Below are 20,820 nucleotides of genomic sequence, written 5' to 3'. Positions count from 1 at the left end.
GATTATGGAACGAGCAAAGAGAACCTTCATGCAGCGTAATAGAACCAAAAGTAATGTGATGCAATAGAAATCGTGCTATTTAGTTTGACCAGCCCGTATGGAATATAATCAAGGAATGGAAGGACTATATGAACATCCAATCGTCACCCCACTCATAGACATATTCGATCCACCGTCTAAATGACCCTTCCTCAGCTCGACGAGCCCAAATCTTCTCAAGCACCTTCAAGGCATTTGCCACATTCTGACAGCGCCATAATGTCCACAAACGTCCAAACACATCAGTAATTAGTCCCATTTGAAAGGGTGTTTGCGCCTCGGCGCCAATGACAAATGCAGGCCATATAATGCCTTTGAGATGGACGTCCGCAGGGAGTAGGGATTCGAGATGGTGAAAGCTCAGATCCAGGGAATTCGTGATTCTCCCTTCGTTGGAAGAAGTTGGGAAGACCTGCAGCGCGTATATCTCGACTGCTGCTTGCCAGATACAGGCAAGTTGGTATCTTGGTTTTATATAGTGAGTTTCCGCACCTGTCAGTGCCCACTTCATTGGACAAAAGTTCCGCAGATGCGTTAGGATGTTGCCAATCACATCTGGAGGGATTTCTTGAGCTCTCGCGGCCACTGCATTCACGAGAGAAAGCACGTAGAGGAGGGTTGCGGGGCACCCGGTCCATGTCTGGGACTCGGAACGTTTCAGGATGTCGAGGGTAGGGGACATCGAGAAGAGCGGCTGATAAGCCTGTTTGGCCTTGACAAATGTTGACCCTATAATTTCCAGACTGTAGCACCATCAGTGACTATTACTGTATGGGATGGGCATTACTTACACGGCGTAGCTTGTGTCAAAGTATTCGCTCATTTGAGGGAGACCAGTGGCCAATTCTTCTTCGTCTTTGAATAGGGCGAGGGATAAGCCTCGTTTTGGCATCACTTCTCTCAGTCCGCGAAGATGGTATCTCCAAGTATTTCGTCCGGAATCCATGAGCTCGAGCCATATGGACATAATCATGGATGCAATGACACCGTCCGGATTACTGAAGGATCCGGCATTTGCTTCGCTTCTCAAGAAACCGAGAGCTCGCTGTTTGTGGTCTAGAGCATCGTAGTATGCTGGTAACTGGTGCAGAGGTTGAATTTCAGTAGGATTTGAATTGGGCGTCACAGGTCTTTCGTTGCATTGGGCTGCTGCGATCCGGAAGGCCTGATGTAGAGCTGCAACTGACACCATTGTGTGGCATAATCCCGGACATGACGGGATCAATCGAATGAACTCTTTGAACGGATTTGCCCGTTCGAAGTCATATAGCACGCATTCCTGGCAGCACTCTTGGGCAACTAATCTCAATCAGCCCGTATCCACCTGGCCCCAGACGATGTACTTACAATAGGTAATGTAGTGTCGCATCGATGGAGACAAGTCCTGCACGCTCGGATCATTCAGGACCCGACTGATTGGGGGTTGCTCTTGGCGTGGGACCTTCTTGCCCATTAATTTGCCGCGGCTGGCCACACTGTCTGTCCATCGCAAAGGCTTGTCTTTGCCGTATCCCTGGCAGGGTCGCTGCGAAGATGCGCATTTGCCGCAGGTGGGGAGCGCTCGGTCGCACCTGAGGCGTCGGCGACGACAGGTCCAGCATGGGACATCGGAGCAGTTCGCTGTGATATTGAGGCTCATTGAATTGCGTAAGTCTGTTGGTGGTTGTAACAAAGTGAGATTCTCCAGAGTCTTTTGCTCATATGTCGGTTAAATCGATCCAGATAGCGCTAGTCCTGGAACGGAAGCCAAGATGCAAGGTTCTCTGAGCACAGCCAATGGGATTACAATACGCTGTGGGGAAGTCGCCATCGCCAGTTAATCGAAAAGCTCGAGTAGATTTGTATACAATTCATAGTAAAAGGTAGCGTCAGATACGAGTATATGAAATTAACTATCCTTAGAGTTTTGTGGCTGTCTTCTAGTCTTTACCCTGTAGCTAAGTCTGTATCAGCCGATGCAACTCATACACCTCCTCATCCAGGCCTGCAGCCGGTCCATCAACAGACAGACCCGGGGCTATCTGATTAATTGGAAGTGACACAACCGGACCAGGCTTTTGTCCCATGTCCTCCTTCCACTGACCAAGTTGCGCCGAGGAGGATGCGTATACAATCCGCCCCATTCCCGCATACGCGTGTGCCGCTGCACACATCGGGCAGTGCTCGCCAGAAGTATATACTGTACTGGCAGCGCGCTCTGACGGGGTCAGGTTCTTCTGTGCCCAGATGACTAATGTCAGCTCGGGGTGTAGTGTGGCATCTCCATCGGTAACGGTCCGGTTGTGGTCTTCTTGGATAATATTTCCCGTGGCGTTTACTAGCACGGACCCGAATGGTGGATTTCCAGTTTCCAGGGCTTGACGGGCGAGCTCCACGGAACGGCGCAAGTAGCTAATATCTGAACTGGACACCATCTTGCTCTGTTTGAGAGGGTTGTGTATGGGTTATTCAGAGCTGTCTGGTGTGGATGTTGAGTCTGTAAGATCAGCACAAGTAATTTAGAAAGTTTATGTTTTCTTACCTTAGAAACTAGGTGCAACGAGCAAGGTGAATGTGAAATACTTGCTTAGTGGCGAAGCAGTCACTAGACAGATCAGTCAGATTTATATTGCGAGATGTCAAGGAGCCAAGTTGTTTAGTAATACACACCCAACCCCGCTTCAATGCCGAGGATTGAGTGTAACATTGACATGAATTACTTCAACAGAGAAGCATTACTCATTGGTCGATAATCCGCGATCATATCACAATGGTAGGGTATTATTTGTATCAACATTAATACGTGAGGCATTATAATACAGTGACCGCAAGGCCTTGCTCCTAGTCATCCCCTTGCCACGAATGCTATCGATCTGCGGTGGATGGCTGCGCTGGGAGTTCGTACCTTGTATCCTGTTTATCTGCGGGCTTTTCATATACTGGAGTCTGGCTAAGCTCCTGAGGAACTTGGGGAACCACGCCCGGTTGTGCTGAACTGTCTAATGTGGTCCCTGACGCAACCATCCCCTTCCTCCGCCGCCGTCGAATAACGAGGAATGCAACGACACCAAGCACAATAACCACACCCGCCCCAACACCCACCCCTATACCCGCTTTCGCTCCAGTCGATAACCCCGACTCTGGCGATTCCTCCGGAGACGGGCTGGCAATTGCGCCAGTGCCCGTAGTGGTCGATGTGGATGTAGGCGATTCACTCGCTGATGTCGAGGTTGCCGTCGAGGACACGTAGATGTTGGTAGGAACAATAATCTCATCACCCGTTCCACAGCAGTCTGTATTGTCGCCGCAGCACCATTTCTCCGAGTAATCCGTCCCATCGCAGGGCGTCATCTGCGCGTTCCCGACTTCGTCAATCTGCCCTTCGTCCTGGAGAGAGAATAGAGCTATCAGCCTTCCGCACCAGAACAGCAATAAAGCAGAAACAGAAATATAACATACCGTACAAGCCTTCAAACAGCCTACCTCCGGCCACGAGGATATAGAGCACATATCGCGCCAGTACGATTTGTTGTCTAGTTTACTCTTGCAGAGGCCGTTCTGGAGACATTGGTCGTTCCATCCGCAGCACATGCTCACCGATCCGTCGACGCTGTTGCACAGCTCGGTCCCGTTGAATGTTCGGCTCGTTCCGTCGGGTTTATAGCATGTAACATCTTGGGCGGATGCTGCGAGGAGGTGACAGGCACCAAGGACAACAGGGAAGAGTCGCATGGCTGCGTTGAGTTGTCGTGGGAGGAGCGGCCATGCAGACCGTGAGAGGAGAGTGTGGGAAATTCCCTCTGGGAATCGGGATAATAATTATAACAATAAAAGGGGCGAAATTATTATCGATCGTCCGACTACTATCTACCTAAGTGCTGGCGACAGGCCAAGTGTGTGACTGTGATCGGGACAATCCTGAACCAAGGAATGATCTGCCAGATGCCTCGCACAAATTACTGGTCGCAGTTAGGCGCGGGCTCTTCCCGTAAGGAAACATGGGGCAGTGCTCAGTTCAGTTAATTGTTTGGCCAGGCAGATTTCAGGCTCAGCCTCGGGCAGTGCGCCGATCCCAGGGCTGCGGCTGAACGTGCTTGACGAATTCCACAAAGCCTATCCCAAACCTAAATATAGGTACTTTATAAAAATTTGGATATGGCGACGATAAGGGTATCACATGTTTTTTCGATATATGCTGCGATTCGAGTCATCTCAATGTTGCAATGCACTGCGAGGTCGTGGCCAAGCTGGGCAGTGCCATGATTGCCGGCAGCGATGAAGAAACGCGACCGCAGCTCCCGGTAACCGCTGGGCATGCGGCGAACCTGGTGCATCAAGTAGGAGACATCGTCGAAGTCGGTGGTCGAGTAGTTGCCAATCATGACCTTGCCAATGACGATAGTCTCAATGCCTAGCTCGGGCCAAGCAGTCGTGTTGAAACCACGGCAATCATGAGAGTGCCGTTTTCAGAGATGGCATGGCCATTTTCGAGGTCAAGATAGCCCGGGCGAGTATAATAGTCGTGTGCGTCCCAGGCAGAGTAGGCTAGCCCAAGGATTAGCTATCCGATGTCCAAGTCTCCCTCCCACTATATCCAATATTAGCATGGCGCCACTGCAACAACGAAGTTCGATAATTACGAACTATATACAAAATATTAATAAATTTAGGCAGTTAATATAATTCAAGCCGTATCTTCTAGCAATAGAGTTACCATATCTAGTTTAGTATAGGTTGCAGGGCTCTTTATCAAGCGAGTTTACATGCCTAATTGCCGCTACTCTGGTCATGTATTATACAAATGCACTCTCGAATTGCGCGTGAGTCGTCGAAGCCCCTTGCCAAACAAATAAACCGGAATCCCTAGCAACATCGGTCCAACAGTTAGCGCGAATTCCACCATGGTCGGCGAGATCCATCCCTCGCGAGCTGCTAGAGGAGACACCCAGTAGCTCATCGCGAAGCCGCAGGTATTTTTAATCACCGTCGCCACCACCATGATTTCTCCGGAAATGGGTCTATAGCAGTCGATAGCATATGCGATGGCGATTGTTGGCACGGCAGTGACACACAGGCCTGACAGGCCGTACCCTACAACAAGAACAACAGGCCAGTCCCACTGGCGGTCATATCCGACGCCGCCAATTACGATTCCGACGACGGTGGTTAGAAAAAAGGGGATCAGGGCCGGCAACCGCATCTCTGCCTCGCGAATGCCGTTGTTGCGGTTGGTGGCCTTGATGGCAATCCAGTCAGAGAGAGGACCGGCAGTTGCCAGTCCAATAATACCGCCAACGACAAAGGCAAAGTTTGAGTATCCAACTGCGGAGGGGGTGAATTTGTATGGGGGTGTGCTTAGGACAGGAGACTGGGTAAGGTTCCAGTAGAGGAGGACATTGGCAGGCCCCGCTACGTTGAGGCTGGCCCAGAAGATGATCGGGAAGATAAACACATATATCGGGGTAAAGACGTCGCGGGCGATGAATGCCTTCCACTGTGGATCAGGACTCTGCCAGAGTTTGAACTGAGCAGCAGATGGCCGTCCACGGCTGGACATGGGTGGACTTGTGGCAGTATCGTCCTCAACTTCTTCACAATCCACTTTACATTCGGTTACTTCGGGGGATGTTATTGCTGGGTCAGACAATTCAGGTCGCTGGAACTTGGTTTCTGGGAAGAAAAGCAACAGTGTAACGAAATTGAAAAGCGTCATCGCCAGTGAGAGCCAGAAGAAGCTTCTCCAGCCGAACCTAGCACGCAGTCACATCAGCCAGGCCTGAGAATGGGGAGTGGTGCCTAATATACGTACCGCTCTGCAATATTTCCGGATATCACGGGCCCAATGAACAGCCCCAGGAAATATCCCATGCTGCATAACGCGGTTAGTTAGGCGAGGGCGCATTCCTGAACCAATGACTCACAAGTAAACGCCTGTCCAGAGGCCGCGCTCGTGGAGGAAGAACATATCGGAGACTACCTGTACCAGCAGTGTCTCACTTGTTGCTGTTGCGACTCCGTTGACGACGCGGGCAGCCAGCAGCGAGGAATACGACGATGCCAGGGCTTGCCAGATACATGTCCCAGCGCCTAGAAGACAGAGAACAAGACTGGTAATGCGGCGGCCTAGGATATTCGAACATGGGACAATGATGAAGTTTGAAAAGCCCAAGGCAAGAACGCACACGCCGGTCAGCAGGCTTTGCTCGGTTTCACCAAGAGAGAATTCCTTCGCGAAGAGAGGGAACATAGGTCCCATGGACAGAGCGGACTCGACGGCAACGAACAGGAACAGAAACTGCGTAGTTATTACGCCATCTTGGGGCATACGTATTAGCACTAGGCCTGGTGGATCCTTCGAGAGTGTCTTACATTTCCAACGTCGGGACCAGTTCAAAGGGTCTCTTGGGTCTTTTGATGGCTGCGGAGAAAGTCTTATCTGTAATGAGCCTTTACTCGTGCAAGTCAGAAGCCGGTGAATTAGATAGCTCACACGGTGCCTGCACTTCGCTCGTGAGTGCTGTTAGGGTTGAGCATGATCTCAGTCCCTGGAAAGATATCCAGACCCGCGCCACTTTCGGCCAAAAACTGGCCAGGTAGGGCCCGATCCATGTTGGAAAATATAGCCTAGATCGAAACACTTACAAGGGAGTGGGAAGGCTGTAGTTTAATATACACGTCTGTTCATCTTTGTTACCAGAGCGAGGAGCCATCTGTGGGGGGAATCCGGGGAAGACTAGGGGAGAGAGTGGGTACACTGGACTGACTATAGAGGGCTCTCGCTGTCTACTTCTTGGTCAGGTCCCGCCACAGTCCCACTGCTTCTCAATACGATACCACCAGTAGCAGGGGATCTGTTCGTGCGGGACCCTTCGGGTTACTGTGTCTGGTGTCTGCTGTGGGACGGTCCCGCCCTACATCACCGGCAACAATTATAGTGCATCTACCGGCTGACCACAACAAGGCTCTCTAGGTTGCTGCGAACTACGGGCTATTAAAGGCGGGGGGATTATTAGAAAATATAAATTAGCACCAATGGTATCAAAGCTCAAGGCGAGACAGCATACGATACCCCTAATATGGTTCGTATTAACGGCCACTTCTAAGTATCCTCCATAACTGACCTGTCTAGGCTTCTTCCACCGACCAAGTAGCGTGCCACGGCGGCTCGATTCCCGATATTACAGCAATCGGCCCCAAGCAGGAAAGCATCGCCTCATGGCGCAAGCGCTGTGGAATCAACACGCAGGACCAGATACGTCTAGTAAAGTTGGCACATATGCGGTACCAGCACCCGAATCTAGATGAGATTACGGTTTTCCTTCACGGTATGTTTCACAACTAAATTTGCCGGCATTCATGGCTGACGAAGGCCAAAGACTTCGGCATGCAGATAGCCAAACGCACTGCAGATGAGATATGGTATCGCGGGTATGGGACGGACCAGTACGTTTATTATGCACGCAGGGGCGAGAAGAAGTTCCTCGGTGGTGCATTCGAGGTTGAAACGTACGATGACTTAAGGAGGTGAGTTGACCTTGTCACCTAGCTTGTTGCTCCCTTTCTACCTTTGTTTGTCTTGCAAGAGTTGGCTAAATGGGACGGACAGGGCATCACTACTTCCCACTGCCGGCGAAATTCAAGAAATTGCAGATGCTCCTGGGGGTGGCTACCTGCTCACTCTTACAGATCCAGAAGGGTTCCCCTTGAACCTCATCTACGGACAGGCTCCAGCAGAAAGTGGAGAATACCCGTCTCGTCTGCTCGTGAACTATGAGCTGGAGAAACCACGAGTGCGCAAGTTCCAGCGCTTTGTCCCCGGACCAGCGGCAGTGCACAAGGTATGCCAGCTCACGAAGAGCAAAAAACGAAAGAAACATCCCAGCTAATACCACACAGCTAGGGCACTTTGGGCTCTGTGTTCAAAAGTTCCCCGCCATGGTAGACTTCTACACGAAGAATTTCAATATTGTGCCATCCGACTTCCTCACCGCAGAAAAAGGCGGGAAAGACGTGGATGTCGCGCTCTTTGCACATATTGATCGTGGGACAGATCTGGTGGACCATCATTGCTTCTTCATGAGCACCAACACCACCTCCCATGTACACCACTGCTCATTCGAGGTGCATGACTTTGACACCCAGAAGCTGGGCCACCAGTGGCTGGCGAAGCGAGGGTACCAGAGTGTATGGGGCGTTGGACGGCATATCCTAGGCTCGCAAATATTTGATTACTGGTGGGATACCACCGGAAACATGGTTGAGCATTATGCGGACGGGGATCTTGTGAATCAAGAAACACCGATAGGCTATGGCCCTGCAGGAGATGAGGGTCTGGCAGTCTGGGGGCCAGAAGTGCCGGCTTGGTCTTTGAAGTAAAGGACATAGAGAGGGGTTAGTTTACATACAGTTGAAATGAACGTTCTATTTCGCATTCTTGTCCGGAGGTAATGGCAATGGTAAGCAATGCGTTAAATATTGCATAGGTCGCAGAGGAGCTAGGGTTGGACTTCAATAAACCGCTTCCGGGTCGCCGACATCCCTGATATTTCGATGTTATACGTTACTGGTCCGAGCATGGAAGCCATACAGTATCATTTGTAGATTAGTCAACAGACAACTAGAGACAAGTTCAGTTCCTCCAATGTTACTGTCGGGGATGCTACGAGGATAGGTCGGGTGCCATCAAAATGCAATGGTAAAGAATATCAAATACCCAGATTAAATTGATAGCATCTCGGACGTGTAGCTATGAAGGACTACAGCGGAAATGGTACTGCATTCGGTTTGGCCAGGAGCATCGAAGAACGGCCCATAAACAAATTTGCTGCCAAACGTCGCCTGTCAAGGAATCATGTAATCCAGACAAGTTCTATTTCACGATATATCTATTCATATCTAATTTTGTTCACCAATGTCCCAATCTTGCCAATTTCCACCCGCATGCCATCCCCGTCTCTAAGAACCACGCGCGGCTCCCTGAAGTATCCAATGCCAGCCGGGGTGCCAATTAAGAAGATAGTCCCGGCTTCGAGAGTGGTACCCTGGGAAAGGTACGAAATCTGCTTCTTGATTGAAAAGATCATATCCTTGGTGTGTCCATCCTGGACTACGCGACCATTGTGGATGGCTTTGATGGACAGGTTTTGGGGGTCATCAATCACACTGGGCGAAACAAGAACGGGACCTGGGAGAGCAATTAACATTCCGATTTATGGGATAGAAATGGAGGCTGGTTGGTGATTGAGACATACCTATCGGACAGCTGCCATCGAGTCCTTTCGAGAACGACCACTGGGGAGTGATCATCTGCAGCGAACGGGCGGACACATCATTAGACGCAGTGTATCCCAGCACATAGTCGAGGGCATTTTCCTCAGGAATATCACGACCACTCTTCCCAATAACAACACACAGCTCAGCTTCATAGTCACTGGTCTCGTCCTGGGCGCATTTCGGCACATTGACTGTTGTCGGGTACGGACCGACCAATGCGGTGCGTGGCTTTGTGAAAAGCACCGGCGCCTTTGGTAGGGCCATGTTTGCTTCCCTGGCATGGTCGAGATAATTCAGACCCAAGCACCGGATGTAGCTGCATTCTTCGCGGGAGACTGGGGAGAGAAGCTGGTATGGTCAGCCGGCTCGGAATGTCGGGGAAAGGGAGCACACCTGTTTAATGTGTAAGATTTGCTTTGTCACTCGCCCATCGAATATGGTCCCTTCAATTAGGAACACAGGGATATTGACGCCATTGAAGGTATCTCGTCCGATGTCACGGGTGGTATCAACCAGCTGGCCCAGGTGAATTTGGCTATCTTCAGCGGCGATAAAGCGAACGAGGTGTGTCCAGGGCATGGCGGCAGCGGTAATACGAATATGTGAAAAGAGAGAAAATGGGGATATAACTGGCTCGAGTCAGATATTTGTTACTGTTGGTCCCGGTTGTATATAGTGTGGGGAAGTTTATGTCCCAGCCCTCACAAGTTGCCACTGCGGGACGTGGGACGTGGGACTGTCGGATATCAAGCAGTTCACGGCTCTTTCTACAACAACGGAAATAGGGATCCCTATGCTACCAATCATGGGCTCCATTCGCCTGCCACTGAAGCATGGCTTTGTACAGTCACATACGCTCATTTACATGACCTAGGATTTAGTGACCTCATTAGTACTGTATCTACTGTTCTGATTATCTTATCATCTTGCGAATGCTACAGGAATAGGGAGAGCAAGGGTTAGTCGATGTCATTCTCCGATTCTCAATCAATTCAGCGCCGTTCGAGGCAGATTTTTTACCTAATGATTATCTATTTCTCTTATACCCTGACAGCTGAGCAACCAGGAAACCCTGTCTTCCATACCCTGCGGTCATATATACCAGATAGGTCCGATCACTAGCTTATACCAGGTAAAGTAGATATCAACTAGCCTTGAGCAAGGCGATAAATAGTTCCTGTTAGCCTTATCTTGTCTTGTTCTACGGTCTTGTTGCTCTAGATAGGGTAGGGCGGAAATAGAGATAGACTAAGGCATCGCGGGAGAGGGCGACTCTAGTACACTGCTCTCGAGGTCTTTAGCCGCGCTTTCGCAGGTCTACCAAAAACCGCCTTTGCGGGAAGATCTGGATAGGCTATTGGTGTACGGTCAGGTAGATCTTCTTGGGTTTGATATTTTATTGAATACACTTATAACTGATTGTAGGGACGGAAATGCGTGTATATCAAGATAAAGACCACTCCTCTGTTTGCTCATTCTCTAAACAATTATTGTTCACTCGATCCGTTAGAAAACATCCCCTTTGTCAGACTCAATAGCTACCAAACTAGCAAATACCAATGTCAGGCCAGTACCAACGGCTAAAGATAGGTCCTGCATTGCCGCAGTCGGTACCACTATAGTGGCAAACAGTACTCTCACCCTCGATGTTGTCCGCCGGGACACTCCAGGAGTAGTTCTCCTCGACGTTAACATAGTCGAGAACGGGCGCTCCATCACCCCAGGATAGTGCAACAGTCACACCACAGATGTCGTCCAGGATAATCGGGCCATTGTTTACAAGGTGTGATTCAAGGTCGTCACTGGGGCTATGGTTGTTATATATATTAGCTCATCATATCTGGGGGAGGTATTATCATTTTCTTCCAATACACCTTTTCGGAAGGAGGAGGTGCTGGGAGTTTGGTTAAATAGGCTGTACATACTGGAGCTCTTTGGTTCCAGGGCCGCAGACATCAACACCAGGGGACCACATCTGCCACCAGCCGCAGGCAGGCCCCTGGTCAGGGGGTGCAAGCGTGCAGGCAGAAGAAAGGCAGAGGTCACCAGCAAGGGCAAATGGGGCGGTCACAAGGAGTGTACCTGTGGCGAGAAAAGTGGTGCTCTTCATGTTGGAGTTGGATGATTGTCAGTTACTAAGTAGAGAGAAATGGGTCAGTTACTTTGGAGGTGATTCAGATATTAGAGGACCCGACGATATCTTTATATATTTCAGCAGACGTTCTGCCGATTTAACATCTCAACTTGCCGTAATATTGTTCTGAAGAAACTAAGGACCACGAGGGGCCAAAATCTGGAGCAAATACTATACAGCTATCCAACTGCGCTCCAGGTCCATGACTTCATAGCCTGCTATAGTATGTTCGCGCCTGTCATGCGGAGGATAGAATCCCCCATGTAGCCCTTGGCTCTCCACTGAATCCTTAGTGATAACATCCATAGCTTCTGCAGTTGGATTATAGTTCATGATAAAGCCATCCACAGCTCAAGCCACCACCTTTGGCCCCCGAATATATATTGCTTGGCTGCTTGGCTTCTGCTATCAGGATGGTGCCCGCGCAGGAAATCAGGGCAGGGGGATGGGGGCCATAATCCTATTGGTGCGGCTTCTGTCTCGCATTGTTGACCTTGTTAGGGTAATTCGACGAGCTGGGCATTAACTGCTGCATCTTGGCCATCAGCATGAATGTAGGTAGGCACTCTGCAGTACCGGTCAAACTCCGACTGTCTCTGATGTCGGCCAAGATGAAGTGCTCAGTCACAAAACCCACGGCTATCCATTCACAGGGCGTCCTCCTGCAGAATATTAGATGATGAAGTTGACTTGTCTTTTCCCACTAACAAGCACTGATCGTCTCTTCTGTTTATTTAATGAACATCTATGGATCGTGGCTAGGTCATCAAGTGGCAGATATCGGAAAACGGATTAAAGCAGTAATAAGAGCTGCTATGATATCTACTTTTGACCAACAGTGGCAGGTCACAGCCACGTTGGTTGACTGACTCGAAGAGACTTGGTTTCTAATGATAAAAATCGAGAAAAGCCGCCGTCAACGCACCCTTATCTGTTGTCCTATTTTTTATAACAAAGAAAAGAAATCAAAACCAATATAAAGGTAATATAAAAGTATAACAGCTACACCAGTCATATCTAAGCAACAGCCCAGTCACGCTTCTGCAAATCATCCCGAATACTGCCCAAAAGTAGCCCTTCTCCGGGAGGTTGCCCAAGCCCAGACTAACAGACTGGATGGTTATCACGCTGGTACATCACCCATAAGAGAGACCATCATCTGATATCTGTACTGACACTAAGTCACACCTATATAGTGCCCCAGGGCGAGGGCCTTTTATTCCTCTATGAGTATCCTCGGTATATGGTGCAGGTGGAAGTCGACCGGTTCCTTCGCCTTAAAAGCAACGCTGACGCTGGGGCGTCTGGGTCAAATCTGGGACACTGTAAGCAACTCTAGAATTATATATAATTATAGTAGTAGATCTGGCGATTGATATTTCATAATCTATCTGTGTTCCAGAGATCTAAGTAGGTTTAATCTGTAAAACTTCCAGCATCCTATCCACGGCTCTCCTCAGGTCATCCCTGCCGCTACATGCAGCAAATATGAAGCGGTCTGGTCGTACAATAACGAACTTGTTCCCGGTCATGTCCCCAAGCTGGTGTTTTTCATAGCAGGCCGGTGCCGGACGACGGGCGCAAAGAGGAGATGTAGCAAAGTCCTCAGCGGTAGCCACTTGATATACTGGATTTTCCCCTGTAATGAGGACATCCTCCCTCTCTATGTCCTCGAGAATGAGGGGAGTCTGATCAGCCATGATTTCGCCCTCGGACCAAACTTCGACATCATCCAAGACTTCTCTTGCTCCCGCAATCTCGGCACTGTTATTCAAGTATACAAACATCCGAAACAGCCCTTTGCCCCGATTCGGGAAGATAATGTCGTCTGTGAAATGGACCTGCCCGCTCATGTCACGACAGTACACCTGGGGAACGTTTAACCCACCATTAAGCTCTGGAACGAAAGGCATACCGTTCAGATATCTGTACCGGACAAGGCCATCCTTGCGTCGGCCGAGCTGCATCTCACGCTTCCAGCTGGGAACCAATTGAACAAGCCAGTAGTACCAAGACCGATGAAAGATTTTAAGAGGGCTCCCCTCCGTTACGAATTGTCCGTTGCGGATGGTGGACGCGAGAGACTGGTCCAGCTGCTGCTTTCGCTCTTGGTACCACGATTCCAGCACAGTTTTATAGGACTCTGACTCGGGCGAGTGGTATCGGCATAGTAGTGCTAGACGCCAGGCAAGGGATGCGGCGTCTCGGAATCCCGACGCGATGCCCTGGCCGCCGACTGTATGTAGTTAGATAAGTAGGCAGCTCGGAAGATGGGCGATGGGACGTACAAGGCGGAAAGACGTGCGCAGAATCGCCGCACAGGATGACGCGGTCCTTTGCCCAGACATTGCAGCTGCGAGCAGAAAACCTGAAGGGCCGGCACCGTATTACATGGATACAGTCTTCAGGAAATTGAACGTCGTGGCTCAGGCTACACAAGACCATCAACTACTTACAAACAGAACTTGAAATGGGATGCTCACCCGTATTTGTCTCCCCGGTGTGTAATATAAGGGAATACGACGCTCTTGATCATCTCACGCTCGGCCATCTCTTTAGGATCCTCTCCATCGCGGACCACAAATTCAAACCTCCAGAGTCGGTCGTCTGGTAGTCCAAACCTCCCACACACAGCCGGCCGCTCCGGATTGCAGAGGAATCGAAAGTTCTCTGGAAAGAAAAGATCGTATACCTCACCGGCAGTGTATCCGAGCCGCCATAGGGGGAAGTCAGGGTGGGTTTTAGGAGTTGGCGGAGTGATGTGCCAGTTCAGGGCAACCCATGTCTCTTCGTAAAAACAGCTGTTTAGCCAGATCAGCAGTGACCCAGTGTGGGAGGTGGACTAGCTCTTACTCATGCACCCTTTCCATGTGAACCCCCCTGGGTTCGAGGTAGTGCTTGCGAGTGAACCCTGTTTTCCCGTCTGCTCCTACCAGAAATCTGGCTCGAAGGTGGCGCTCTTTGCCCTGGGCGTCGGTATAAGTGCAGTAACTCCAGTTGGCGTCCTCTTCGATTTTGATAACAGTTGACTGTGTCCGGAGATCAGCAAAATGGCAATCTTCTAGTTTATTCCGCAGCTTCTTCTCCAGTGTCGGCTGCTTGTGGCAGATAAAGCCGACATGCCCTGTCCCGCCAGATGTCTATAACCATCGTTAGTAATGCGCCGGGTACGTGACGTGCGTGGTAGTCTTACAGTACCGTAATCCATTGAGAGAAATGGGGGCGCGTCCAGGACCTTTTGCGTTCCGCTGATGAAATTGAAGTTGTACATGCCTTATTGTTCCACTTGTCAGGAGTAGTTCAAGTAGAAGGCAGGGAACGACTTACACGTTCCGATTTCTGTGTAGATACTGTCATACAGACCTGCTCCCTGCAGTAAGCGAATGCCATCCTCGTCCAGTGCTATTCCACGAGGGTCCGTGGTAATATCCGCCTCCTTCTCGAGGATGATATTGGAAATAGACATTTGCCCCAGATATACAGCCAGCAAAGCCCCTGTCGGACCACACCCACAAATAACCACATCAGTGGTTTCGATGTCTTCTCCGTCCATTCTGAATAGGCGAGGGTCCGCCTGTATTGGTTGATGAGAGACTCTGATATTACATATCCTCGAAGGATGAGCCGCCGGCGCAAATCATCATGAAATATTTAGAATGCTCCTGCGGGACTACACGCGGGGACTCCACGAATTCATTCTAGTAGGCAGGGATCAGAGCATGGCCACTACTCACGGATTCCTCCTGGTCCCCAAAATACAGGGCGATCATGACTCCCGTCCCACATTCCGTCCCACGTCCCACCGGAATTCCGGGGTGTGCCACTCGGACTTACGGATATACTTGAGCTCCCGCTGCCCGCGTCCGAGAACCAGTCCGGGGCATGTAAGTCCGGGGTCTGGGGTCGGTTCCTATCGTCATGTCCTAGTGGATACGCCGTATTTCCGATCAGCTTGTCCCTCATGTCCGTCACTTTCTTCTCACCCCCAATCCAAGCAAGTATTACACCACAAGATGGTGTCTGAACGGCGTCGCGGGAGACGGCAACGCGTGTGCCCGTGGTGCTCGCAATCGTTCACCAAGGATGATCACCTCATGCGACATATAAGGACTCACACTCGAGAGAAACCATTTGTCTGCGGCGTGTGTAGGAAAGCCTTCAGTCGACAGTGCGCAACGGCCATGTCTGTGATATAGGAAACGGACTAACATTCCCAGTGACTCCCTACTGCGACATTCCAGAAACCACACTCAGCCTGCTTTAGATGAGCCCCCAATCCATAATATACACCCTGGCTGTACAGCAACCACAGGTGCCCGGCCCCTCAACTACTATCCCGGTCGCTTGCTCCATGGCCCCCCAGAGCTGGGCCATCAATTCGAGAAGTCCCGCGGGTATGCGACTGGCTCCATCGGTGACTTGCCTCCCGCTGGGAGCAACCTGTATTCACCCCCAATCGAACCTGGCGACCGACTTGAGTTGTGCACAGGAGCTGTGGCCGGCCCCGGTATTCCCGACATTAGAACCCCTCCTAGCAGTAATACTTGGAATTCGAGAGAAGTAAACGAGCCCTATGGTTGTGCACCAGGGGCTCCCCAGATCCCCGACTGGTTTGTTAATGACGATTTCGACTTGGATGGGTTCAACTTATGTATCCTTGACTCGGCGTCAAGCTGGCTTCCTCATGCATACGATGATCCTGTATTGGGCGACGCCGACCAGGTGGTTTCCGAGCCCTCGGGTGCACCCCCGAAAGAGGAGTTGGTCAAACAGCATTGGTTCACCTTCATTACACCAAGCACTACTGGATCTGTAACGCCAGATGTCGAGCCAGAAGGATCTCAGCTAAATGAAGAATACCGAGACAGCCTCACTGTTAAGCTACACCAAGCCATGCCCAGTTCACCGTTACCATCGACGGATGTCATGGTGAGCCCTAGGCCGCGATACCACCGCCAGATGCAGGCTAACCAGGATAGAATCTTTGCATCCAGATGTACTTCACCAAATTCAACCCTGTTTTCCCTATCGTGCATGCGCCAACATTCCGCCCCTCTGCTAAAAGTTCACTCCTGCTTCTGTCAATCTGTTCCGTGGGCAGTCTCTTCATCGGCTCGCCCGGCGCTACGACTCACGGGGAGAGGATATTTGAAATGCTGAATAAAGCAATCCTTTCATCTGTATGTAAAACACAGTTGATAAGTACCAGGCTAATGATTGTAGTGGGAGCGGTATATCGCTCGAGGCGGGACAGAAGCTATTGCGATGGCGCAAGCGGCCATAATCGGGCAGACATTTGGGCTTTTATCTGGGGTAACGAATGCTCCTTTATGTTTATGGCAGTTAGAGTTAATCGTAACACGAGCTACAACAGAGACCAAAAGACTTACTCGTGGCGGAGAGTTTCCATGGCACGGTGATTGCGGTTAGTGTTGGCCAGCAAGCTCAGCAGATTCAAAGATACTGACAGACCGAAAGTGGGCGAGACGTTGCGGCATGTTTGATGTGCGCTCCGAGTCCATTGGCTCTATTCGCGCCGAAGCCAGATTACACTCAAAGACAACATGGGTGTCTTGGATTCGGAAGGAGGAGCAGAAGAGGTACGAGCCTCCCGATGCGTCACTTATCATGCTAATCCATACCCAGATTGGCCTCTGCGCTGTGTATCCACGACGCTGAAATATCTGCACTATTGCTGACGGCCCCTTTCATGAGGACTCCCGCTACAGGCCTGCCTGATATATCTAGCGACAAGCTATGGGAGGCTTCAACCGAAGAGGAGTGGTGTAGCCTGATTGAGGGACAGGTATCAACCTCTATGTCCAAAGGCCCTCGCACGCCACACAGCTCAGGGCCTGAATCACAGCCTACAGAGCCAGAGATTGTCAGGAAGAGCTCAGGTTTCAGCCAATATTTAGAACTTGAACTCATTTCGTTCAACATTATGGAAGACTGGAAGAGAAACGGGCCATGTCTACCGGATTACAATGAAAAGCTTGTCCGTTTCCACAGCCTATATCTCCAGCAACCCGATAGCCATGCCGCAGATACATTTTTTCTCCACGCCCTTTGGCACTCGGCATACATCTCCCTGTTTGTTGACATTGATCGCCTCGAAAATGCAGTGGGAAAGTCCGGCTACGGGCAGGCACAACTGCACCGCAGCTATGCTTCTGAATGGGCCTCCTCCGTAGCAGGCCATCGCTGTGCGCTGCATGGAGCACTCATCCTCCGCCACCTCGAATTAACAAAACTCGGTACCGAGCCCCCAATCCATGTCCCTCGTGTTATATTCCGTGCTGTGCTCGTGTGGTTTTGCTACTGCGAGTTTGGGCAAGGTCAACCCAGCTTACTGCCAGCAGCGACGGACTTCCCCGAGCTCCTGTCTATCGGGATAGACTGTCGGAAGGTACTCTTTGAGGCCAATAACTTCAGATCTCTGAGGTCCAGTGCTGCTGAATGCAGGACTTTCCGTGCGCTTATTGATATGCTCGATCGTATTGGGCATTGGGGTATATCTCGCAAACTTGCAAGCCTTCTCCGAGTTATAGTACCAGATAAGGCAGACTCAAAAATAGCCACCTCCACGGCTTAACTACCTGTCCACGGTCTGGAATATGTTAGTGGCTTTAATATTGCATGGAGTATGCCGTCTATCTCATAGTCTAACCGGTAATTGTTTTTCCCAATATTAATGACCGACATCAAATGCAATAGTCCGCTTTATGTTATCGATATATACCCTGTCTGCGAGGTTATCGATATATTATATATTAATCTAGATCGCCACATTTATAGTACAAATATTGGTCCGTATAATCGAGTCCTGTTTGGTCTAGATGAATCAATTCCAGAGGATGAATTGACAACTGCATATTACGAAGCTGAGATGTTGTCGCATTGTACAGGGCAGGATACAACCCAAGAAGGTTTCAGGCCACCCATCCAGGTTTCAGCCTTGACATTCTGATCAGATCATTCGCTGATCCCAACGGATAGAGAGGGGAAGTGACATGGCGCGGAGAACAGCATGGCTGCGGCTGAGAACGCCGAGGCCCTTGCGCGCAGGTACTTAAGGTTATAATAGAAATGTCCTGGATGTGGAATCTTACATATTCTTGAAACTGTTGGCTTTATTAGCACACACGATGTTTGTGCTCATAGCCATCACGTTGTTGGCGATTGGATTTGTCGGCCCGGTATCTATTAGTCTTGCCGGATACTGAAACGCAATGAAAGGCTGCTAACTGTGACATCAATAGTTTGTATCCAGTGTATTTCTATCGCCGCTCAGACGCGTGCCTGGACCATTTATAGCGAAGATCACATCATCATGGCTTGCAGTCGTTGATCTGCTTGGTGACCGCACGACCACCATACACAAACTACATCAGAAATACGGCCCCTCAGTACGAATTGGGCCGCGAGAGGTCTCCTTCTCAAATACAGAGATGGTAAAGGCTATCTACGGCCAGAGATCCGATTTCATGAAAGCGCCTGTATATGATCATTTCAGCGTCCATCCAGTGGGCATATTCAGTATGCGGGATAGGGCTGAACACAGCCAGCGACGACGTCTACTGAGCCACGTCTTCTCACAGTCCAATCTCCTCGAGACAGAGACGTTGATCGGACAAATCATTGAAAAGATGACTGCCCGGGTGAGAAAGGAGCAGGGGAGACCTGTAGATGTATTGGGTCTGTTTCGATTGACAGCCCTAGAAATCGTCGGTACGTTTCTTTTGCGAATGTGTACTCATTTTGCTTGTTAACACACCTGCCCAGGTGAACTGTTCCTTGGGCAATCCTTTGGGGCGCTGGACTCGCCAGACCACCCTCAGTTTCTAGTAGACATGGATTGTCACTTTATTATCAGTGGCCTGGAAGGCAGTTTCCCGATCCTCCTCAAGATGCTGCGATGTCTGCCTATCCCCTCACTGAGACAATTCCTAGGGTCTAGAGATCGTATTATTCAGGTATGCCTTTGAGCTTTAGCTCAATCGACCCCTTCTAACTGAAACTGAAGTACGGCCGACAACCATACGAGAAATACATCAGACAATATGGTCGCAACTCGGGTCGAAAAGACCTCTTGACCAAGATTCTAATCGGGGAACAAGAAGGGGGCCCACTAACAGACCGCGAGACTTATACTGAAATCGGAAACCTCGTCTTTGCTGGCACAGGCAAGCTTCCACTCCCCCGTAGGCCATGGCATAAATCTGACATCCTTAGACACAACGAGCTCCACGCTGACCTATCTGTTCTGGGAACTCGCCAAGAACCCTGACTGGCAAGGTCGAGTCCGGACGGAGGTGTCGGAGGTGGCGTTTGATGGTACTTTGCCTCCCTACAATGGCATATCGCATTTGCCTGTCCTCGATGCGGTGATCAGTGAGGTACTTCGCTTGCACCCTGCAGCCCCAGCAAGCCTGCAAAGGGAAACACCACGGGGAGGGCGAGGCTTGAACGGGATATACATTCCCGAAAAGGTGAAGCAGCTCCAGGCTCACATCAGTAAGATTCTTCGTTAATCAGCATGTAGACCATTGTTTCTATGCAATGTTACACAACCCATCGCGACCCTACTGCATTTGAAAGTCCCGACGCCTTCCTGCCGGAAAGATGGATAGGCCATCAGAGACCAACGAAAGGCATGAAAACTCTCTTCCTCCCATTTTCCGAGGGAACACGGGCCTGTCTTGGGAAAAACCTGGCGATGATGGAATTGAAACTGATCACTGCTACCCTGGTGGGATTGTTTGATGTCTCTCTCGGCCCTGGAACAACAGATGCCAGCATGACCATGAAAGACCATTTTCTATTGGTCCCAAAGGGAGGAAAGTGTGATTTGATCTTTACTCCGGCAAAGTGACGGCCAAATCGAGCCTGGCTATTATGTAGAGTAGGGTTATCATCACGCTCTAGACCCCGATTTCCTGATGAACTGGTTAGTGCTTACACCCTGCATCTGTCAAACCAGATCATCCATACAGCTCTGCTCGGCGATTACCCCTCTACATAATGGTTCCCGTCAGGAAGCTGATCCCCGAGATACAAAAAGCAAATCTGCTCCTGTGCTACACTGAACAAGACCAAAGGCGGGGTCGGTGCATGCATAGAGATGGTTGCTCAGCCCGTCAGTGGATGATCGACTAGGTACGTTGACAGCTGAGTAGGCCGTTGACAGCAGTTTATTCACCGAAGCTCAGCCAGCCAGTCTACGTCTGATTAGTCGGCATGCTTTGGCCTTTCAGCTCCGGCGATGGCTTGGCTGCCTGGGCATGTAACAGCAAGCGAACCAGCATGTTCTGTTTCGAACGGTCCGGTATGGTCAGGAAATGAGTGGGAGACTCTGTATAGGCTCGTAGATGCTGCGTCCTGTCACTTATCCT

At 50.3% G+C, this 20,820-nt stretch overlaps 10 protein-coding genes across 10 annotated transcripts; 3 read left to right on the top strand and 7 right to left on the bottom strand.

Moving 5' to 3' along the window:
• Positions 1 to 45: 45 nt before the first annotated feature.
• On the bottom strand, positions 46 to 1,701 carry ASPVEDRAFT_46801 (uncharacterized protein). Its single transcript, XM_040813647.1, has 3 exons — positions 1,387 to 1,701; positions 831 to 1,338; positions 46 to 782 (listed from the first exon to the last, which is right to left on the bottom strand). The coding sequence occupies exons 1-3, from the start codon at positions 1,676 to 1,678 to the stop codon at positions 125 to 127; spliced, it is 1,458 nt and encodes a 485-aa protein (XP_040673265.1). The 5' UTR covers positions 1,679 to 1,701; the 3' UTR covers positions 46 to 124.
• A 168-nt stretch (positions 1,702 to 1,869) lies between these two features.
• Positions 1,870 to 2,622, bottom strand: ASPVEDRAFT_46800 (nucleoside deaminase). The gene is made up of 2 exons (XM_040813646.1): positions 2,561 to 2,622; positions 1,870 to 2,515 (listed from the first exon to the last, which is right to left on the bottom strand). The coding sequence occupies exon 2, from the start codon at positions 2,451 to 2,453 to the stop codon at positions 1,977 to 1,979; it is 477 nt and encodes a 158-aa protein (XP_040673264.1). The 5' UTR covers positions 2,454 to 2,515; positions 2,561 to 2,622; the 3' UTR covers positions 1,870 to 1,976.
• Positions 2,623 to 2,784: 162 nt separating this feature from the next.
• ASPVEDRAFT_46799 (uncharacterized protein) lies at positions 2,785 to 3,856 on the bottom strand. Its single transcript, XM_040813645.1, has 2 exons — positions 3,478 to 3,856; positions 2,785 to 3,405 (listed from the first exon to the last, which is right to left on the bottom strand). Exons 1-2 carry the CDS (start codon positions 3,748 to 3,750, stop codon positions 2,884 to 2,886), a joined length of 795 nt encoding a protein of 264 aa, XP_040673263.1. The 5' UTR covers positions 3,751 to 3,856; the 3' UTR covers positions 2,785 to 2,883.
• Positions 3,857 to 4,804: 948 nt separating this feature from the next.
• Positions 4,805 to 6,627, bottom strand: ASPVEDRAFT_88747 (uncharacterized protein; the record flags this gene model as incomplete). The annotated part of the gene is made up of 5 exons (XM_040818399.1): positions 4,805 to 5,768; positions 5,828 to 5,887; positions 5,940 to 6,333; positions 6,388 to 6,449; positions 6,509 to 6,627. 5 exons carry the CDS (start codon positions 6,625 to 6,627, stop codon positions 4,805 to 4,807), a joined length of 1,599 nt encoding a protein of 532 aa, XP_040673262.1.
• A 341-nt stretch (positions 6,628 to 6,968) lies between these two features.
• ASPVEDRAFT_877421 (trihydroxytoluene oxygenase) lies at positions 6,969 to 8,394 on the top strand (the record flags this gene model as incomplete). The annotated part of the gene is made up of 5 exons (XM_040818141.1): positions 6,969 to 7,097; positions 7,148 to 7,343; positions 7,395 to 7,542; positions 7,625 to 7,856; positions 7,915 to 8,394. The coding sequence occupies exons 1-5, from the start codon at positions 7,095 to 7,097 to the stop codon at positions 8,392 to 8,394; spliced, it is 1,059 nt and encodes a 352-aa protein (XP_040673261.1). The 5' UTR covers positions 6,969 to 7,094.
• Positions 8,395 to 8,903: 509 nt separating this feature from the next.
• Positions 8,904 to 9,870, bottom strand: ASPVEDRAFT_142268 (fumarylacetoacetate hydrolase family protein; the record flags this gene model as incomplete). Its single annotated transcript, XM_040807820.1, has 3 exons — positions 8,904 to 9,202; positions 9,270 to 9,639; positions 9,685 to 9,870. 3 exons carry the CDS (start codon positions 9,868 to 9,870, stop codon positions 8,904 to 8,906), a joined length of 855 nt encoding a protein of 284 aa, XP_040673260.1.
• A 927-nt stretch (positions 9,871 to 10,797) lies between these two features.
• On the bottom strand, positions 10,798 to 11,401 carry ASPVEDRAFT_33719 (uncharacterized protein; the record flags this gene model as incomplete). The annotated part of the gene is made up of 3 exons (XM_040810774.1): positions 10,798 to 10,907; positions 10,933 to 11,099; positions 11,217 to 11,401. The coding sequence occupies 3 exons, from the start codon at positions 11,399 to 11,401 to the stop codon at positions 10,798 to 10,800; spliced, it is 462 nt and encodes a 153-aa protein (XP_040673259.1).
• A 1,430-nt stretch (positions 11,402 to 12,831) lies between these two features.
• On the bottom strand, positions 12,832 to 14,978 carry ASPVEDRAFT_142581 (uncharacterized protein; the record flags this gene model as incomplete). Its single annotated transcript, XM_040807849.1, has 6 exons — positions 12,832 to 13,661; positions 13,714 to 13,856; positions 13,909 to 14,226; positions 14,279 to 14,565; positions 14,619 to 14,698; positions 14,753 to 14,978. The coding sequence occupies 6 exons, from the start codon at positions 14,976 to 14,978 to the stop codon at positions 12,832 to 12,834; spliced, it is 1,884 nt and encodes a 627-aa protein (XP_040673258.1).
• A 460-nt stretch (positions 14,979 to 15,438) lies between these two features.
• Positions 15,439 to 18,020, top strand: ASPVEDRAFT_155335 (FTFMHR domain-containing protein; the record flags this gene model as incomplete). Its single annotated transcript, XM_040808454.1, has 7 exons — positions 15,439 to 15,593; positions 15,643 to 16,354; positions 16,405 to 16,605; positions 16,649 to 16,738; positions 16,800 to 16,850; positions 16,904 to 17,025; positions 17,072 to 18,020. The coding sequence occupies 7 exons, from the start codon at positions 15,439 to 15,441 to the stop codon at positions 18,018 to 18,020; spliced, it is 2,280 nt and encodes a 759-aa protein (XP_040673257.1).
• Positions 18,021 to 18,539: 519 nt separating this feature from the next.
• Positions 18,540 to 20,543, top strand: ASPVEDRAFT_367476 (cytochrome P450). Its single transcript, XM_040811281.1, has 6 exons — positions 18,540 to 18,624; positions 18,688 to 19,156; positions 19,211 to 19,401; positions 19,452 to 19,611; positions 19,661 to 19,917; positions 19,971 to 20,543. The coding sequence occupies exons 1-6, from the start codon at positions 18,574 to 18,576 to the stop codon at positions 20,298 to 20,300; spliced, it is 1,458 nt and encodes a 485-aa protein (XP_040673256.1). The 5' UTR covers positions 18,540 to 18,573; the 3' UTR covers positions 20,301 to 20,543.
• Positions 20,544 to 20,820: the final 277 nt, after the last annotated feature.

Source organism: Aspergillus versicolor, assembly GCF_001890125.1.
Source record: "Aspergillus versicolor CBS 583.65 unplaced genomic scaffold ASPVEscaffold_13, whole genome shotgun sequence".
Lineage (NCBI taxonomy): Eukaryota > Fungi > Ascomycota > Eurotiomycetes > Eurotiales > Aspergillaceae > Aspergillus > Aspergillus versicolor.
Note: the sequence above shows the minus strand (reverse complement) of the source record. Positions and strands in the feature narration are given on the sequence as shown.

What these genes read in the sequence shown, in the direction of transcription:
- ASPVEDRAFT_46801 (XM_040813647.1), bottom strand. Translation starts at nt 1,678, where the DNA reads ATGAGCCTCAATATCACAGCGAACTGCTCCGATGTCCCATGCTGGACC. An exon ending in GCGACACTACATTACCTATT is followed by an intron (nt 1,339 to 1,386) that starts GTAAGTACATCG and finishes GATTGAGATTAG; the next exon opens with TTGCCCAAGAGTGCTGCCAG. An exon ending in TTTGACACAAGCTACGCCGT is followed by an intron (nt 783 to 830) that starts GTAAGTAATGCC and finishes ATGGTGCTACAG; the next exon opens with TCTGGAAATTATAGGGTCAA.
- ASPVEDRAFT_46800 (XM_040813646.1), bottom strand. Translation starts at nt 2,453, where the DNA reads ATGGTGTCCAGTTCAGATATTAGCTACTTGCGCCGTTCCGTGGAGCTC.
- ASPVEDRAFT_46799 (XM_040813645.1), bottom strand. Translation starts at nt 3,750, where the DNA reads ATGCGACTCTTCCCTGTTGTCCTTGGTGCCTGTCACCTCCTCGCAGCA. An exon ending in GCTGTTTGAAGGCTTGTACG is followed by an intron (nt 3,406 to 3,477) that starts GTATGTTATATT and finishes TTCTCTCTCCAG; the next exon opens with GACGAAGGGCAGATTGACGA.
- ASPVEDRAFT_367476 (XM_040811281.1), top strand. Translation starts at nt 18,574, where the DNA reads ATGTTTGTGCTCATAGCCATCACGTTGTTGGCGATTGGATTTGTCGGC. An exon ending in CCTCGTCTTTGCTGGCACAG is followed by an intron (nt 19,612 to 19,660) that starts GCAAGCTTCCAC and finishes TGACATCCTTAG; the next exon opens with ACACAACGAGCTCCACGCTG. An exon ending in GGATATACATTCCCGAAAAG is followed by an intron (nt 19,918 to 19,970) that starts GTGAAGCAGCTC and finishes ATCAGCATGTAG; the next exon opens with ACCATTGTTTCTATGCAATG.